The following is a 19,110-nucleotide window of genomic DNA, read 5'->3' as shown; positions in this document are numbered from 1 at the left end:
CGGAAGGATGGAAGGAAAAAAAAAAACTTAATTGGATATTTGGGAAGGCGGTAAAAAATGCACAGCCACAAGGTTAGTTTTCTATAAATGAACCCTAAGTAATAGAAAAGCAAAATGATCTGAGAAATGAATGATGTGATGGTACTATTTTAGTTAGGTTGTTTCAACCGAGAGTTTGACAAAAACATGGACACAAAAATGAATGGTGAGAAAACCGAGCTCTGTCGGTCCCCCTGTCATAGTGTGAGTGTGACTGTGTGATGGTATAACAGGTGCTTTAAATTGTCCCTATTAGGTATAAATTAATGGATTAGATTTGAAACATCAATTTTCTTAAGCTAGATAGACATGAATCGCATCCATCTCATATGATATCTATTATCTAGCATGAAAATATCACTCGACTCGATAACACATTGCGATTCGAACAAACGTCCCTTTATATTCCTTCGCAGATCAAATTCACATCACATATCTATCTGGAACTGGAACCATACAGAACATTAACCAAAGCCAATCGGCCGCAAAGCACAGCAATACTTGATTAGAAAGAAAGTACAATTAATTCTCATTATTTTATGATTTCCGTATAAATACAAGATTCTCATGCTTTGAATTCGTCAAATATTTGTTATAAAAAGTCAATAATCTTGTGGGATTGTAAAGACGGATGCGATAATTGGCATCTTAGCATCTCCTTTGAGGATGCAAAATTTGACTAAATATAGAATTGTTCAAACTGTGCATGTGATCATATTTCCTTACGTTTAATAATGACAGCAGCAGCAGCAGCAGCAGCGTTCATATTTTCTTATCGCCATGAGGCAGGCATGCATGCATGCATGCATGCATGATGCAGAGTACTTTGCATCTGGATATAATCATATAATAACCACTTCACAAATTATATATAGCAACTAACTAATCCTTGATTATATTATCATTATACATATAATTGCAAGAACTAATAATAGTTTCACTTGCTAAGCCCAAGCCAAGTTCCAGGAAACTCCGTAGCTCTATATGATTTATAACTAGATAATTGTGTCAACAAGGTGTTGTAGTTTAGTGAAAAAGGGTATTGACTTGCAAATTAGAGGTCTCAAATTTGAACCCCATAGCATCTTAGTTCTTAATTAATGGAGATATTTGTGGAGATTGTTGTGCCAATACATATTCAAATTATATTCAAAATAGCCGACGCGAAAACAAAAGAAAATATCTATTCTGGGATATTACATTACAGCTAGGCTATAATGCTATAATGCTGTAATGTTACAAGTCAAGATCTATTAAAAAGATCTCAAGTTTAGATCCACTGCACCATCAATTATCAACGACTCATAGATTAATTATACTTTTTAATCCTCTCTGTTTGAGTAACTAATTATCTCCATTATGTATCTTTAATTAATAATTAATTCCACTTGTGCACTATTATAATGTAAGAACACGTAAAATGAAGGCTCATTCTTTATTGGACAAAATGAAGCCAACAACACGCCTGCTGCTATTGGGTGTTGCTGCTATTGGAAAGAGCAGCAAATGTTCCTGAATTTTCAAACCCACTTCTCTCAACAAATCCGCGCAGAGAGATATATTTTGGGAAAGCAAAAACAACCAATAAGATTAAGCCACGAAAGCAGCCCCACTAGTACCACCTAGCTAACAAGAATATCACAAATTGACACTTATCCTTGGAGATCGAAATCAATTCTTTATAAAATTAATTTTGCTGCAGCTAATTTCAAAGCTTTGCTTTCTTCAGCTTAAGCATTTGTTTTTCTTTTTGCCAACTAATTTACAATTCGCCTTTTTTTTTTTTTTTTTTTTTTTTTTTTTTGCAACTTCACAAAAAAGGGCAAAAGGCAGTAAAAACAGAAAGAAAAAAAATGGTTACAAAGCTCCAATGATCCTTGGCTTCTTGCTAAACTCTAATTCCAACAACTCCATCTCTCTCATTCTTTTCCCAACATTATTTATATTATTGTTGCAAGAACCTCCACCAATAGCAGCAGTTGCAGCATCCACAACAGCCCCACCCCCGCTCCCAGGTATTTTGAAAATGTTGACCCCAAATAGCCGAACCATCTGAACCGGCTGAACCTGAACCGGGTTCGACCCAACACCACTAGTGTTATTATTATTCACATTCATCCTGGGCTTCCAATCAATGTAAAGCTGCTTGTCCTGTCCCGTCGACCTCTGGAAGCTCACAATGTCACCGGCTTTCAGGTTCTTCTCCTTCACGAACCGGCTCCACCCTTTGGTCAACACGTAACTTTGACTGCTGTTCCAGTACGAGTACCTGAACCTCCACACTTTTCCCCCGACGTCCTCAAAATTCAAAAGCACGCCTTTGCAAGCAGAACCGCCACTCGTGCTAGTGGTAGTGTGGTTGTTGAAGTTGTTTCCGCTTTGTAACGGAAAGTGCTTTTCAGCGTGCTGCTTTGGGATCACGAGACGGTTCAACTTCCCGACATCGCTCGGGGTCACCGCTTTCTCGAAAAGCTGCTCACGCGCCTTCGGGACCCGGTCGGACCCGAACGGGCCCAGTGGGCCGTGGGCCCTGGCCCGCTTCCCGTTGGCGTCGAGGAAGCCGTAGTTGTTTCGCTTGCTCTGCTCCAGCTCGTCATTGTAAGTGTGCTTCCTCAACATGTCGACGATTTCGGACTTGGAATGAGTATTGAGGAAGGCGGCCTCGAGGTCGTCGCTTTCGTCGTCGTCGGTGGAGGTGGCGGTGGCGGAGGGCTTGAAGTTGGTGACGGCGTCGCGGCCGCGGAAGCGCTGGGCGGCGACGTCGTAAGCCTTGGCGGCCTCGTCCTCCTCGTTGAAGGTGCCAAGCCAGACGCGCTGGTGCTTCTCGTAAATCTGGGCGCCCCAGCGGCCGTTGGGCTGGGGGACGACGCCCTTGTATTTGGAGGAGGGGAGCTTGCGGGACTCAGCTTCGATGCCGATGCCGCCGCCGCCGCTGCTGATTTCGGAGTCGAGAATGACGCTGCTGGCTCCGCTGCCGAGGCGGCAGAGGCTGTTGGCGTGGGGTGACGACTTGGCAATTGGGGAAATAGCGACAGTAGTAGGAAGAAGATGATTGTTGGGTGAAATGGATATGGAGTCGCTGGTTGTGCTTTCTTCTGTGCTGCTTAAGCTTATGCCATCCATTGTTTTTGTTGACTAATTGAATTGTGTGTTTAAAGAAGGAGAAAGCAAGAGGGGGATAAGAAGGTGCTTTAGATGTATGAATGATACAAGTACAAGAGAGAAGAGGTGTGATGAATTGGGATTGTTTCAAGGTTGAGTATATATATATATATAGATATATATAGGGGGTGAAGTGAAGTAAGGGGGAGGGTGGGTTGGGATTTACTTATTATGTTTGTATGTTTACTGTATGGTGTCGATGTGTATAAATATTAATATTAATATTAAATTTGAAGAAGAGATATGGGTATATGTGGGTATGGTGGGTCAACCCAAAGCCAAAGAGATTGGGATGGTAAAGAGGTAGGAAGGTTCATGCCTACAATCCTTTTTTCCATTTTCATTTTCATTTCATGCTGTAAGAGAAAAGAGAGAGAAATGGGAAACAATTGGCAACTGGGTGGGGACTAGTTAAATGAGAAAAACAAAATAATTAAATTTATAAATAAAATAAATATGAAGTGGGGTCTATGTAGTGCATCTGTTTCTGTGCTGTATCTATAGGCTATAGGTCTTCGTTTTTTGGGTATATGCAATAGAATATAAACTAAACGGGAAGGGAAATAGGCTTTCTCACACACGCAAATTACAATCAAAATGTCATTAAATTTTGAACGTATGACTTCTAATTTACAAATCAATATCGACTATACCCCTGTTGATACTGGTGTAGTAGGAATAAGGGTGATAGATAATATAATGGATGTGCGGGTTGTGGGCAGTGTATGTGAGGTGGGGCCCAGAGGAGGGGATGGGGAAACAAGTTGATGAGGTTCACATGAGCATGGACCTTGTTTTAGTAATTAAGTTCATCCCCCCTGAAAAAAGCATTTGCTATGCTTCTCTCTCTCAGCTCACCCTTCCAGCATGGCCTCCCCTTCTATTACCATCCATCATCTTCATTTATTTAATAAATATATATATATATAAATGAATCTTATCTGAAATGTGATAATCTAAAATGATTGTGCATAATTAGCAATATCACATAAAGTTGGAGAGTGGTAGGATGTTTGGATTAAGAAGGTGTGTTGCTTTTATTGCTCCAAATTATAATTATAAATTATAATTAGATAAACATTGAGACAAGGAGATGTTATGTAACCAGTTGCAGCTCCATTCCATTCCATTCCCACTAGGATGGGTTGTGGGGCTAAAGTTAAATGAGACCTTGTGGGATTGGGATTTTTTTGGATAGGCATTCACCTCATCTCTCTCTCTCTCTCTCTCAATAGTATACAAAGCCAAAGCCTAGGCTCATCCAACAAGAAATTCCCTCTCTCTCTCTCTATGTGCCACCCCTAATAAGTTTTACCAGCTGGCTTGATTTGATTCGTCCTTCCCCTACTTTCATGGTTTGTCTTATTAGCTAGGTTCAACCTTACCTTAGTATCCCCATCCCCCAAAAACACAAATATATATATATATATATATACTTCCTTCCCGTTTCTTCCAATTCCATTATTTCCAACCAACATTGACATTTCTCCCTCCAACTCTCCAAGTGGCTAGGCTACCCTCCGTTCATGCACACACCATGCCTGCCTGTTATACCAATATTACTCCTTTTAATGTGGACCGTTTGATTTGGAATGGGGATCAGAGACATCCTAATCAGACGGCGCTGAACTCGTTGTCCAAATATTCAGTGGGCCCAACAATTACGTGTTTTTCATTTGTGGCAAATTATAGGCGACGGTGAGGAGGGTGTCGAGGATTTGATTTCAATTGAATCCAGATATATTTTTTTCTAATAAAAAATGGGTTTTGTGTACGGACGAGTCCTCGGTCTTCTAAGGGCCCACATGCAAGTTGATCTTCAAAACCGAGCGCTGAAGACGGTGGGTCAGCCCGTTTTTTGGGCTTTGCCTCTGTGGACTTGTGGTTTCGGTTTTCTTACGTGGGTCCTGCTGCTTCTTTCAGATTCCACTCTAATTTTTTATTTCTAATAATACGATGGATTTACGTGTAATTAACCTCTTTGTTTTTTTTGGTCCCTATTTTCTAACTTTGATTTTCAGAAAACAGCGGACGTACGGTATTAATTAATGTATACTGTGCATACGGAACCCGTGTCTTTCTGTTATCGCCACTCCTTACAAGTGGGAACTCAACAAACAAAATAACAACATAAATTATTTGGTGTGTCTGAGGTGCATCATCTCCAATAAACTTGCTTGTACCACATAATGATAATATACACTTCTAAATATACCGATACCATTCGCAATGCATAAACGATTGACAATCATATATTTCTTCGCACGGACTAGGATTTGAGATTTATGAGTAAACGATTGATTAATGCTAGTCTTTTTCATTCTGAAATTACATTGGTATGGTAGGGCCAAAATATTGCAACATATAAGTGAAGTGGTCATACATTTATTTGCTTATCTAGAAGGAAGCATGTCGATTCTGCATTTTCCATTAATTTGCTAAGCGATTAGGTCATCCCTCATTAGCAAGATTGCCAAAGCATGTTGATTGGTTGTGTATGTTACATCAGTTCCTTTCAAATCCAAGAAATAAACATATGCATCAAAAAATATATATATATCCAAAGGCCGACACAATATAAACAAATAGTGAAAAACGTGCATCACATATCTTCACCTTTTGTGATATTTTTCCCATAATTAGATGATTAAGAGTAGAGTTAAGTTAACTATATTATCTTCTTGGAATAATTTTTTGATCCCACCAACCAAGCTCTCTCCTCACTGGTATTTAGATCTCTTCAAATTCCTCTCTTTAATCATCATCTCATCTATCTCCCAAGTAAGATAGGTGGGTAGCCTCCTCACCATGCCATGCCTAAGCCTATCCTTTTCACATCTGGATAAACGTTCGATTAATTTTTAATCCTTAATTAATTAAGACAATGTTCAGGTGCTTAACCTTTTCCACCTGTTTCTCAATAGCCTAAACAAATATAAAAAGCTGTTCAAAAGAATAAACACTTTTCTATCAACTACGTGGCATGCGCCCTTATCGCAAGTTAGCCAACATAAACGTTTATTTATTTGAAAATTACTATATATAGTGGGGCTGCCGACGAGGATCCTTATTTCACATGTCACCAATCCCAATCTGGTTAGTGCATGTATTGATTTCCAAACTCCAAAGCAAAAGCATGCGTTTATCTGTTTCTTATAGTTTATATTAATATAATAATTAAGATTAAAGTTTTGTGATTATCTGCGGAGATTTACATAATTAACGTTTAGCGTCGGCTGTTTCCAAGCCTCCTCTCTTAGGCATTTTCAGTTGTTGATGACTGAGGATCACTATGCCAACACATTCCACGTCTATACTTTTATATTTTTGTGAAGAAAATAAAATATACGGGAATATTTTTGATTTGGATCCTTGAAGAGAATAAAATTGAAGGGAGCTTTTTAATCGGCCAATTGAAACTGACATCGAATTAAATTATATAACACTTAGATTAGAAGCTTGACTTTTATTTTAATTTTCTCACAACTTTATGGTTTTTCAGGTAGTGATGAATCTGATGATCTCATCTTGTGCGGTTTTATAATGGAAAAAAAGTCGACATGCCGAGGAATTTGGTGATGTTTGTTTTTGATTGGTTGGAAGAGGATAAAGAGGATTTGTATTGTGTCATCGGCTTTTCTTTTTCAGTCATGGAAAGATTCAAGTAAGTATACAAATAGAGATATATATATATATATATATAGGACATTTAAGGCAACAACAAGTTACAATAATGGATAAATAATATTAATACAATTAATTTAATATAATACAATATGCGAGAAGATATAAAGAAGTAAGTTCACTGTCCTAACCAACTGACTTCACCAACGTAGGTCTGCAAAATAAAGGTTTTTTTAACTTGCACGACTCTCATATTGTCAGTCACTAATCGTGGATTAGTTTCCTTAATTAACGCATAACAATACAAAATAATGCAAAACTCATCAAAGGGGAGGTAGGTGTTTTAAGAGTGACATTATTAACAAGGCTTGCCAGTTGCCAGATGCAAGGTGGAGGTGGACCACTGGTCCCCAAAAACAGGTGAAAACCCCCTATTTTATTTTTGGCAATTTGCACCAGTTGTGCGAAAAGAAACGCGGAAGTAAATATTTTCTTCAAATAATTTTTAAAAAAAAAGAAAAAAAAACAAAGAAATGGTTATGGGACAAACATGGGGAAAATGTATTAATTTTCTTGGGGGTTGGAATTTTTCGCCACGTCAAGAACACGCATTATTTGCTTCGCCATTTGTTGTTTGTTTCTTATCGTCCAACTTGCTTCTTTCCATCTGTTGTCTGTTCACACGCAAAGCAACACTCCACCCACAAATAATATAACTAGGGGCCAAGCCAATTAAAATTAATTAATCACAAAATTAGATAAAAAGGAAATAAGTAAAACCGAGTGATATCATGAGATCCTTGACCGTTGCCCGATCCTCTACCGACGTGGACAATGACCCACCCCTTGCGGGTCAAAACCACGTGATCGTATATCACCACTCAAACAAACCCTACTTCTTACTGAGACTGTGTAACTAATTTAGTCAGGTATTAATTCATTGCAAAGTTTTTAACTTCAGTTTGAAACTACATTACAAATGTGGTTAAGATAGATCTGTTGACTAAATGTTACTTAACGAACACGAACACAAACATGACTGAATGTATTAAAATTCAAACTTTTAGGGTTGAGGGCTAACTAAGAGTCTTAGAGTTAACTGGAAGAGAGAGATTAAACGAAACAATGCAGGAAATCAACGCATAAGTCCAGCTAAACCCTAGTGAGAAAACAATTGAAGTTGGTCAAAGAAGCTTATATATATATATATATATATATATATATATTGGAGTGTAGAAGATTCTATATAAATTTGTATTAAAGTAAACGAAAGGAAAATGATAAGTAGGCAGCCACATTGTTTGCAAGCGAGGAACAATAATGAGTTGAGGAGAAGTAGGGTCATATCATATGTAACTAGAAGTTGCTTTTGTTGACTCAAACAAAAAGCAAATGCAATACCACCATTGGTCCTTGGCTTTGGGCCCCACTGTCCCCTGTGTGCCACATAACTCATCCCATTGGCTGAGAGGCCATGTCTCACAAAGTCTTCCTTGGCAGTGTTCGATACCCACCACAGTTCACACCAGCTAGCTAGACCTAGAGACCTAGAGAGATAGAGAGATAGAGAGATAGTCTGTAGAAAATTAATAATAATAATAACTGAGAATATTATTCGCTTCTAGATACACCTGCACTGTTTCAAGTCTTTTGACCCACAAATTGAAGCAATGGGGTCTCACTGATTTTGACTTGATCAACTGAATTTGAATGATATTTTGGGCTTTTTAGCTTTTTTTCTTTCTTTTCTTCATGCTTTAATGATTGTCCGCTCTCAAATTCTCTCAATCACAGAATCATTTGCATTTCAATGTCGGCTTGTTTAATCTTACATACTTTTTATTTTGACGTGATGGATTCTTTATATTTCACATCAAAACTTGAAAAAGATAAAACAATCGTTAACGTGTATTACGTGTATGCGTGACTTACTTATCTCTAACAAAACTCTCAAAGTTCCTATTCATATTCCAACTAAACCAGTTGTATTGCAAGAGGAATAAGAAACATATTTTCTTAGGGTTAAATCAGCAACTAATGACGTGCGTAAAATCGTTAAGAGGAATGCTAGCAATCTTCTCTCTAACCTTCTCTCTTTTTGGCTTGACATGTGTCATTCACCTTACACTTAAAATAATGTCATTAATATATTATACAAGCTAACTTTTGATTTCCAAGTTTACTCTTATTAAATGTATTCAATTTATCTAAAAAGAGTCATAACTTTCTTACAATCTTATTAAATTTTTTTATAAAGAAAATATCTTATTTTTTTAAAAAGAGAAAATATCCCTTTTTTTAACGTCAAGTTTAGACTCTTTTTTTTTTTTTTCTATCTAAACCTTTTGTGTTAAAAAAAACAAAGAAAAAGAAAGGGACATTTCCTCTTTTTTTTTAAAAGCTGGTATTTTCTTTATAAAAAACAAATTGATGTTAAAAAAAGATTAATAAGATGGTAAGAAAGTTGTGAATTTTTTTTGCATAAATTGAATACATTTAATAAGGGTAAACTTGGAAAGCCGAAGTTAGCTTGTATAATATATTAATGACATTGTTTGAAGTGTAAGGAGAATGATACATGTTAAGCAAAAAAGTGAGAAGGTCCAAAGGAGAAGGTTAGAGAGAAGGTTGCTAGCATTCCCCAATGGTTAAATGGTTAATACTAAGGCTAAGCTTTCCCCAAATGCAAGTGGGTCCCAGTATATTATTAGTTAATGGACTAATGGTGAGGTTATTTATGTTGCCGACATGGCACGCATGAACTTAAGCCTCCTCACTGATTTCATATAATAATAAATATCATAAGTCAAATTAAGCTTTGCCACTTGGTTCGGGGTTTGTGGTTGGCTACCAATTTCCATTTGCCAAAATATAGCGCAACAAAACAAAACAAAACAAAAGAAATAGGAAGCGATTGTGATTGTGTTTTGTTTTCTTCTGTTGCAGATAAGCATTTATCTTTCTCACTCAATGTAACGTCATCACCCGTCCATGCCATTGCCAATTTGCCAATTTGCCATGCCACCACTACACTACCTGCCAGTATTTTATTTTTATAATTTAAAAACACACACTTGCCAAATTATGTGGGTGAGATGAGACAGTAACCAAATCATTAAGAAAATATAATATACCAATGGATTACACAAAATTCGAGGTCAACCAAGCAAGTCAACAAGTCGTATGCCAAACTATTTTCTTAATTCCGTGGATTACTAGTCTAGCGTACATTAAGGGAGCACTAATTACTGATTTGAATTGGAAGTTAAGGTGGTGAATTGGTCTAATCAGATATTAACCAGTGGAGTAAAACTCATGTTAAAATATCATGGAATTCAAAAGAGAATATCTGACTCTGATCCAGCAGGAGGGTGGTTGGACGTGGAAATATCACACTCAAAAACAAAGAATAACCAAAAACCAAAGACCAATACCTCTCTTTAATTCGAGTCTTTAATTTAAGTTGTAAGTCTGAAAGTCGTCGCCAAACCTTGTATCAAAAGGAGAGTCAACTCAAACTTGATGAATTTGTTTGTTTTGATGGTGTCCAGAGTCAAAAGCTCAATGCAGCAGCTCTCTTCTTCTCTACTTTAATACTTATTCTTGGGAATTTGTAAACCATACATTTTTGTTAGGTTGATGCCACCACCACCACCACCATCCCATTGGATCATTTTGTTTTCAATCAAACCTGACCTGACCAAGTTGGGCCACTTGATCTCTCCCTCCCTCCCTCCCTCCCAAGTCCGCTTGTTGACAAAGTCCTAGGCTGCAAATTGCAAACCCTACTAATTAAAGATAAGTGAGCATGGATCAAATCCCTGATCTCTCTTAAGGAATGAGAGTGCCGAACCACTCACACCAACTACCTTGGTTAGTCATTTGGTCTTATTAGTACTTGAATAGTTGTATTAATTAATGATTAGAAATTAAGATTATCTAAAGACATGACATGATGATGCATCATATTCTTTTGAACAAGCAGAGAAGCAGTCCAAGAAGCAAAGACCCATGACTCAAAGTCTTCTCAAACTGAAAGAGACAGGCCAACGTGGATTTTTGTTGCTGAGCATAATTTAAGGACTCCATGCAATGTTTAACGACTTGTTTAATAGCAATTAATCCCATCCCCTCTCATTCAAAGTAGTCCCTCCATTGCACCCAGGGAGTTGATAATCGTGATCAGCTCAATTAATTAACTTTAATTTTTGACAATTTGCAACGAGTCATGTGTGAAAGCATGAGAGATTCCTTTATTCAAACACAATAGGTCTCTGGATGAGAAGATATTTATAATTTGTGTTGGTTTCGGTTGCTGGTTTTGCTGCTATTATAAATCAAAGTCTAAATAAATATCCATTCAAATTTGGAACGTGACATGAAGAATGAGCTAGCTGTCGAGAGAGATGAGATCAGGTCATGTGGTCCTTGTTTTACAGCGGACGGGTCTCTCTCTCTCTCTCTCTCTCTCTCTCTCATCGAAACGTGCTGCCTAATTTGTAATTTGCAAGTTTTTATTTGTGATTTCTAGTGATGAAATTATGACTTTTGCAATATCTTTGTAAGATCCCACATCGACCACGTAGAGGGGGTAATGTGCCTTATATGTGTATGCCCGCCTCCATATAACAAGAGGCCTTTTGGGAGGTTACTAGTTTTGGAGTCATGATAACTAAACAAAACCGTGAGGACAGAAAGAAAGGCCCAAAGCGGACAATCCCGGGATGTGACAATTTTTGTCAAAATGGCAGCTAATCTAACCTCACACTTTGGGAAGTCATCAGGTTAAGAATTCCATTACCTGCTGCTTTGTATGTTAATTAAAAATATATATTATTATATACGATAACATGTGACTTGTTATATATAAAATGATTGCTTTACATAATTTTGGGGGGTTGAAAACCCACCTCCCATCATATCATATTGCTCGACTGGATACTTATTTTTTCAATTTTATAAATTATTATAATGATTATTTTATTTTATTTTTATAACTTTTTCCACCTACTTGAAAGGTGAAAATTCTATCACGTTAAGCAACAATATTTTATAAAAAGATAATTTTATTTCCCTAATAAACAAAAATAGTGAAGCTCTTACTTTCTCATTATTAGGCACATATGAAAACTTTTTCCACCATAAGACTGCTAATTGCATATCAAGGTTGAAACTCAGTTCACAGACGCAGCTGATAATAACAAATGGTACAAAAGCGTATCTTAATGAAAAATATGAAAAAATGAAGACTATATTTTCAGGGGGTTACCTCAATTATTCATCAGAAAGAACAAGCCTTCCAGTTGCTTAAATTAGCATTACGAAAATCCACTACAAAAATTACACATTTCTGCAGGCAAATACTAATCTGACCAAAGATCAGTCAATGCATGTAGATTTAGTGTGGGAGGGGATCATTAGACCAGAAATCAGTAACAATGAAACAGCGACCAGTTGGTAGAATTGTGAGTTCCATTTCATGCACTCAACTATAAATTTACATCAATATATCTAACAAATGCTGAGACTTTGGTATAAGATGGCTGGGGCCTTATGCATTTCTTTCGTCAGTCAAAATTTTTGATCCATTGTATTCTGCGGACTGGCTTCAGGAGGACTTCATGCCTGAACAATTGTTCCAAAATGCAAAAACCATGAAGCCGACTTCAGAAGCAGGGGTGCTGCTGTCCACATCATAATCGAGAACTTTGTACAAAACACAATTAAGTTCCTCATTGTATGTCTTCTTGGTAAGTCAGTGTTAAGTTTGCTACTTTCTTCTTCGAGAAAACACTTCGTTACCGGGGAGTAAAAGGTGTTAATGCCTTGGCATGTTGGCTCTCCATTTCAAGAAGCATCAAGGACTTCTGTCTCTGATATCTGTTTCTCTTAGCAGCAAGTGCTGGAAGAAAAGCCATTAATTTTTTATAAAAAAAAAAAACAAAAGAAAGAACCTGTCAGTAGAAGAATTTCAAAAAATAAAAGCATTATAGCCAACTATCTGATTAGCCAATACTGCCTAAGATTTCCCACACGAATCAAAAAGTATTTCTGGCTGTTACAAGGAAACCAAATGCTAAAATAGTTTAAGATTGCAACTAAATATCAAAATCTAAATAAGATTGAACTTATTTCATACTCACACATTAAGTCTTGAGGTAGGCCAAAGTCATAATCATTCCTACGCCTTCGGATGCAGATTATGTATAACACCAACAGCAGCAGACAGAAAACAAAAACACAAGATACAGCTATTGCAATTTTACCCTTCTTAGACAAGCCACCATTTTCCCAAAATAGAGGGCAATCAGGCAAAGATGGTACCCCACATAAACCTTTGTTACCATAGAGACTGTCAAAGAAACACAGTAGCTCATTGGTTAAATATACAACAAAAAGCTACATTCAATATTTATCTTAACCAACAAAAACAAAGAAAGTAAATGCAACACATGTGATAAACATTAAGAGGTTCTTGCGAACTGATGTAACTCCTAGACAAGGTTTGTAACACAACTCATCATCCCTCTTTCGAGAAAGAGGTCTTGGGTTCATCTCCTAATAGATTACAAATCTGAACCCCCAAGGCCAGCCAACCCAATGGCCAACAAAATAAAATAGAAAGGCCAGGCTATAGCCCATGTTTTGAAGTGCAGCCACAGGAACCAAAAATGTTTTAATACCAATAGCAAATTTTGGACAGTATTCAGTGTCTTTCTCAAACTAATACAGCAGGTTTCATATAAGTTTGCTGGTAAAACAATATATACATACATATTACATTTTAAACCTTACCAAACCAACAAGCATACATACAAGTATAGAGAGAACTTACAGCTTCATCAAAATTTGAAATAATATGTCAAAAGGAGAAACTAATAATATAAAATTAAATTACGACATACTCAATAGATCCACCATGCACACCAATCGAATACAACTCCTCTGGTACTTGGCCTTCCAATAAGTTATTATTCATTAGCCTGTGAACAGAGAATGTGCATTAACAATATAGAAATAAACACATGGAAAGCGTTGGGCTACTCCAGACAATGCTTCTTTCACATTGTTAGTTAATGGCAATTACCTACTGTATTTATGAATGATAAAATATTAGCTTAAGTAGAAATTCCTATAAAACATCCGCAATAGACAAGACTAGTAAGAAAGTATTGAGACCTTTCCAAACTAATGCATTTGTCCCTCGCAGATGAACAAGAACTTACTCTGTGTTGATTATAAGATCTTTTGAGTGTGTATTTTCTGGTCAGTGTCTTCGGCCATAGAGTGTAGTGTGTTTTACTCAACAACATTTATTTATAATACTTGGCTTGAGTATTGGTAACATTTCAGTAGAAGAATGCCTATGGATTAAGAAAAGCACAATGGAACAAAGCTCCATTATCACCAAATGATGGACACAAATATACAAGGAAACTACTTAGTACTTACACAAGCTGGAGATTTGAAGTGGCTAAACTCTGTGGTATAGACCCGGAAAATTGATTGTCTGACAAATCCCTACAAATAGCAGTGTACTGAAAATAAATAATAACTCGGAAGCACATAAACGACTAGAAAAATAAAAGCAAACATCAGAATATGTTAACATATGAAATTAACAGGCGTGCTATCACTTTGCAAAACTTAAATATAACAGAGTTTTTGTGAGAAAGGAAAAGGAGGAACTTTTCCAGAAAAGAGGTCAGCAGAAGATTTCGCAGGTTTGTTTATCACACTGAAGTGAAGCTAATAATAAATATACACATCGAAACTGAAATGACAACCAAAACGAATATTATAATCTTCAAACAGACGCAACTCCTAAGTGAATTGATGACAGAGAAATGTTATTTAGAAGAAGAGTGAGAAAGGGGCCAAGAAAAATGCTTTGAAAGAAAGGATTCCAAACTGCTCGGTAAACTTGTTTCATCAGTGAAGCATAAGAAAAACACAATCCACGTTACCTCTTGAATTGTATAATAGAAAAATGATGCATACGAACAATGAAATACAGTTTCAAGTCACACAGGGCAGGGATATAAGAAAACAATAAAAGTAAGATTATGCTCAACTGAATCAAAATAGATGCTCAGCCAGGAGATGTTCCCTTAAGGAACAGTTTTCAGTTACACAAGAACATCAAAACAGAATTTATCTTTCACAACAAAGATCAGTAAGTATTTCTACTGACTTGGCAGCAAAATGAGTGGGACTTACAGCTTGTTGAGAGATTTTTGGCCTAGACCAGATGGTAATGTGCCCTCCAAAGAATTAGAGCTTAAGTTCCTGTATATTTATATTCAAAAAACAAAAACAATATAAGCTGAAGCTATAAAGGATATCCACCAAAAAGTAGTTTTGCAGTTGATACTTACAGGCTTGCCAAGTTTGACAAGAGACTAATCTGGTCACTGATAAACCCTTTCAAGCCTTGACTTCCAAGATCACTGAAATACATGATATAATTAATTGAATGTGTAATGCATTGGCTAGTGATTTGCATCTGTAGGTTAAGGTTTAAAATTGAAAAGAAAGCAAAATTAAGAGAATATATTTCTTACATTCGAGATATGACGAGGGCAGTTTCATTCTTATTGAGATGGCATGTAACTCCCTCCCAAGCATCCCAATTCGTAGGAGCACAAGGATCACCATTCCACCCCATTCTATCAGGAATGCGAAGTGAATCCTTCAATGCTCTCATAGCTACCACTGCAAACCAGTCATAATCCTTCAATGCTTTCATCATTAATCAAACAATTAAATAATAAAGTCGGATTAAATTATACCTTGTTCTGGAACCGTCGCAACATCAGCCGGAACCAGAGCGTAGCTCTCAAGCCCACTGATCAACGCCGCACCCTCCACACTCTGAAGCTTCACGCTCAGCACCGTGCTGCTCAAATTCTTGACAGTGTAACTCCATGAATAAGCCGCGAAGGTCCCGACCTCCTTGAATATATCAATTCGATTCACGTTCTTGCCATTGATGAGTATATCGAACACTCTCTGCCCCGACTTGGTCACGCTCGAATCGATCTCTGCGAAATGGAACCACAACAAGTAATCGAGCTTCGCGTCCACCTGCAATTCGTACACCAAAACTCCTTTACCGTCGACCAACGTCGCCGTCTGGTACAATTTCATCGGGAAATAGTTAGGGCTCTGGTCCGTGTTGGCAATAGTGTTTCTTGTGGACAGCGATCGGACCTTGGAATCGTCGTCTGTGGATCGGACGTCCTTGTCGTTTTGCCAGGAGCGGCCAAAGAGATCGGTGTCGTTGCTGAAGCCGGGGCCAAACTGATCGGAACCGCAGGTGAAGCGGCCGTAGTTGACGAGAATGTAGTTTTGGCCGACGGAAACGGCGTTGTAGGAGGCGGGGTCGACCCGGATGAGCTGGAGAGATCCGATGACGGGAGGGTCAGTGGCAATGCTGTAGAAGCAGACATCGGCCTCGGAGTCGGAGACGAAGGCAAAGAGATCAGAGTAGGCGCCGGTGCGGGCGAGGTCCTCGGGCCAAGGGGAGCGCCAGGAAAAGACCAAAGTGCCCTCGACGGAGACGTCGAAGGAGGGGGAGTGGGACTTGCCGTCGTAGTTGTCGTAGACGGTGAAGGTGCGGATGTAGTAGCGGCCGGAGGGCAAATTGGGGATGATGTAGCAATTCTTCTTGCCGGCGGAGAGGGGGAAGTAGCGGAGGGTCTTCTCCTGGGGGTGGCGGAACTGGAGGGGCTCGGAGACGACGGAGGTGGCGCCGCCGGTGAAGAAGCGGTCGGAGAGCCAGGCGGTGTTGAATGGGTCGACGGAGTCGGTGGGGCCACCGCAGTCTATGTGGTAGGAGAGTCCTGCTGTGAAAGAAAGAAGAAGTAGAGTTAGTGAGAGTTAGAGAGTTAGTTAAAGTAGTTGGTCAGAGATAGAGAGAGAAAGAATGCGCGTAATGGTTGTGGAGTGTGGAGGGTGGAGGTTGTTACCGTAGGGATAAGGTGAGGCAGAAGAGGAGATGAAGAGAGAGAGGGAGAGGAGGAAGAAGACGAGGGTCATTCTTTTCTTTGTTCTCTTTTTTGGAGGGAGTGGGATGAGTGTTTAGGACATGACTGATTGACACTGATGAAATTGGAGGTAAAAAAACAAAGAAAGAAAGAAGAAAAGGCGGAGATTGGAAGGCGAGATTAGCGGGGAAGACGAATGAATAATAGAATGGAAGGAAAGTGAACGCTGGTCCAGATTTGGACTTTGGGTCGAGTGAGTCGACAAATTTCAGTAGTGGTGGTTCGGTAATTAACGAATCACTCTTAATTAATTAAATAGTACTGATTTGGGGAGTTAAATCAGGGATTGAGACTAATGCAAACTTACCAGTTACTTTACAGATATAAGAGATTTTTAATTAATTAAAGAAGATTTGTTTGTTATTTTGGAGGGCTTAGTGGCTGGCCATAAATGGGAAAGTGTTTGTCAAATTTTGAAGTGATTAAAGTATTTTTTTTTTTTGGGTGTGGAAATATTAGATAAATCATGAAAAGGACCTTGTCAAATGGTAGATGTGTCTACTTTAAACTTTAAGTAGAGCACAGCAGGCCTCGCGTGAGAGAATAGTAGAGGATGATGATCGGAAGCCGGAAACCGAAAGTTGGGAAATTGCAGAGTGTAGAAGAAGAATGAATGAGGAGGAGGGCCTTGGCTCTCCCCTCCTACGGCTACCGGTTCAGTCTTGCACTGAAAACGATGGAATGAGGTGGGACCCAACACAAACCAGACGATTGTTGAAAGGCTCAATGCCTACGTCTGCATCTTCCATTAAGATATACAGTGGCTTTCTTTTTCTTGGGCTGGCAGCCATGCAAGCCAACACAACATTATACAAGCCTTTTTCCTTTTTCTTTTTCTCTTGACGAAATTTCCCTTTGCAACTTGCAAGAGCAATTAAAAGATGGGACAAAACCCATTATATTTATTAATTAAAACGAAATAATTATTAATTTTGATTTGAAGGGTATAAATAAAGAGGAATGCTATTCACAATCGCTCAAAAGCGATTCTCACAGCACTTGCTAGACACGTGTACCCGTTCCCATCCTTTCTTTTTTTTAATTGTTTTTTCTCTTTCTTCTCTCGGTTGCCTCCCTCTCTCTCTTATTCTATTACTTTTCTCTCTTTCTTCTCTCTGTTGCCTTCGTCTCTCTCTTTTTTCTATTTTTTTTTCCATTGCTCTCCCTCTATTCTCTCCTCCTCCTGCTTCTTCTCCTTCTTATTTTCTTTTCCCCGTCTCCGTCTTCTTCTCTGTATCTGTCTCCATCGATGGGTTGTAAAAACCCAAACCTTTTGTAACACAAAAACAAATACCTCAAGCTTTAAAAACCCAAACTTCTTCTTCTCTGTGTATGTCTTCCCCCAAATCACAGTTCTTCTCCCTCAGATTTCTTAACTTTCTTCTCTCTTTTCTCTCTGTTTCTCTTCTCTCTCTTTTTTAATTTCTTCTTTTTCTTCTCATCTGGTATCCGAGAAAGAAACCCATTTGATGGGTCTCGGAAAAATTCTAATGGAGCTATTGGTGCTGGAGGTGTAATCCGTGACTCTACAGGGGACTGGGTCACAGGGTTTACAGTTAATTTGGGTAAAGGCCAAATCTTAGAGGCTGAGATATGGGGGCTGTTCTTTGGTCTCAAATTGGCAGCTGAAAAAGGCATCCCCAACCTTGTGGTTGAGATGGATTCTGCAACTGCAGTTCAGCTTTTGAGAGAGAGACTTAAGACTTGAGATTAAAAATGGAGGGGAGTGCTGAGGTTTCAGACCAGAAAAATAGAAACAAAAGGGCTATGCAGGCCAGAGAGCACGGAAGGGAAGAGGAAATGGAGAGAAGGAAGAGAAAAAAATAATAGAATAAGAGAGAGAGGGAGGCAACCGAGAGAAGAAAGAGAAAAAACAATTAAAAAAAAGAAAGGATGGGAACGGGTACACGTGTCTAGCAAGTGCTGTGAGAATCGCTTTTGAGCGATTGTGAATAGCATTCCTCATAAATAAATAGGGACAGTGAATGCGATATGAAGACAGTCAACTGATACTAATATGTTTAATTATTCCACTAATTAACAGGCCCGGCTCTTGTAAACTAATCTACCTTGTTATTTAAAATAATTACTTGCGCCTTGTTTGCTAGTTATTGTTGTTGCCTTGTATGTATGCATGCATGCATGCCTGGAGTTGCGTTGAACTCTCTGTGTATCCGTGACCTATGGTTTGTTGTTTTCTGCAATTAAAAACATATCTATTAGCTGTTAGGAAATA

At 38.3% G+C, this 19,110-nt stretch overlaps 2 protein-coding genes across 3 annotated transcripts; both read right to left on the bottom strand.

Annotated features, from left to right (window-relative positions):
• Nucleotides 1–1,697: 1,697 nt before the first annotated feature.
• LOC110757175 (AP2/ERF and B3 domain-containing transcription repressor TEM1) lies at nt 1,698–3,309 on the bottom strand. Its single transcript, XM_021958736.2, has one exon. It carries the CDS (start codon nt 3,160–3,162, stop codon nt 1,897–1,899), a length of 1,266 nt encoding a protein of 421 aa, XP_021814428.2. The 5' UTR covers nt 3,163–3,309; the 3' UTR covers nt 1,698–1,896.
• An 8,751-nt stretch (nt 3,310–12,060) lies between these two features.
• On the bottom strand, nt 12,061–17,106 carry LOC110757111 (Di-glucose binding protein with Leucine-rich repeat domain-containing protein). 2 transcript variants are annotated; one of them, XM_021958655.2, is made up of 9 exons: nt 16,797–17,106; nt 15,618–16,670; nt 15,390–15,540; nt 15,204–15,275; nt 15,046–15,114; nt 14,278–14,346; nt 13,731–13,808; nt 12,969–13,177; nt 12,061–12,727 (listed from the first exon to the last, which is right to left on the bottom strand). In XM_021958655.2, exons 1-9 carry the CDS (start codon nt 16,864–16,866, stop codon nt 12,624–12,626), a joined length of 1,875 nt encoding a protein of 624 aa, XP_021814347.1. In that variant the 5' UTR covers nt 16,867–17,106; the 3' UTR covers nt 12,061–12,623. The 2 variants fall into 2 exon arrangements, with proteins under 2 accessions (XP_021814347.1, XP_021814345.1); XM_021958653.2 differs by having other exon boundaries at nt 15,618–16,673; nt 16,797–17,105.
• Nucleotides 17,107–19,110: the final 2,004 nt, after the last annotated feature.

Source organism: Prunus avium, chromosome 1 (assembly GCF_965620075.1).
Source record: "Prunus avium chromosome 1, drPruAviu1.hap1.1, whole genome shotgun sequence".
NCBI lineage: Eukaryota > Viridiplantae > Streptophyta > Magnoliopsida > Rosales > Rosaceae > Prunus > Prunus avium.
The sequence above is the reverse complement of the archived record's forward strand: the minus strand, read 5'-3'. Positions and strand labels throughout refer to the sequence as shown.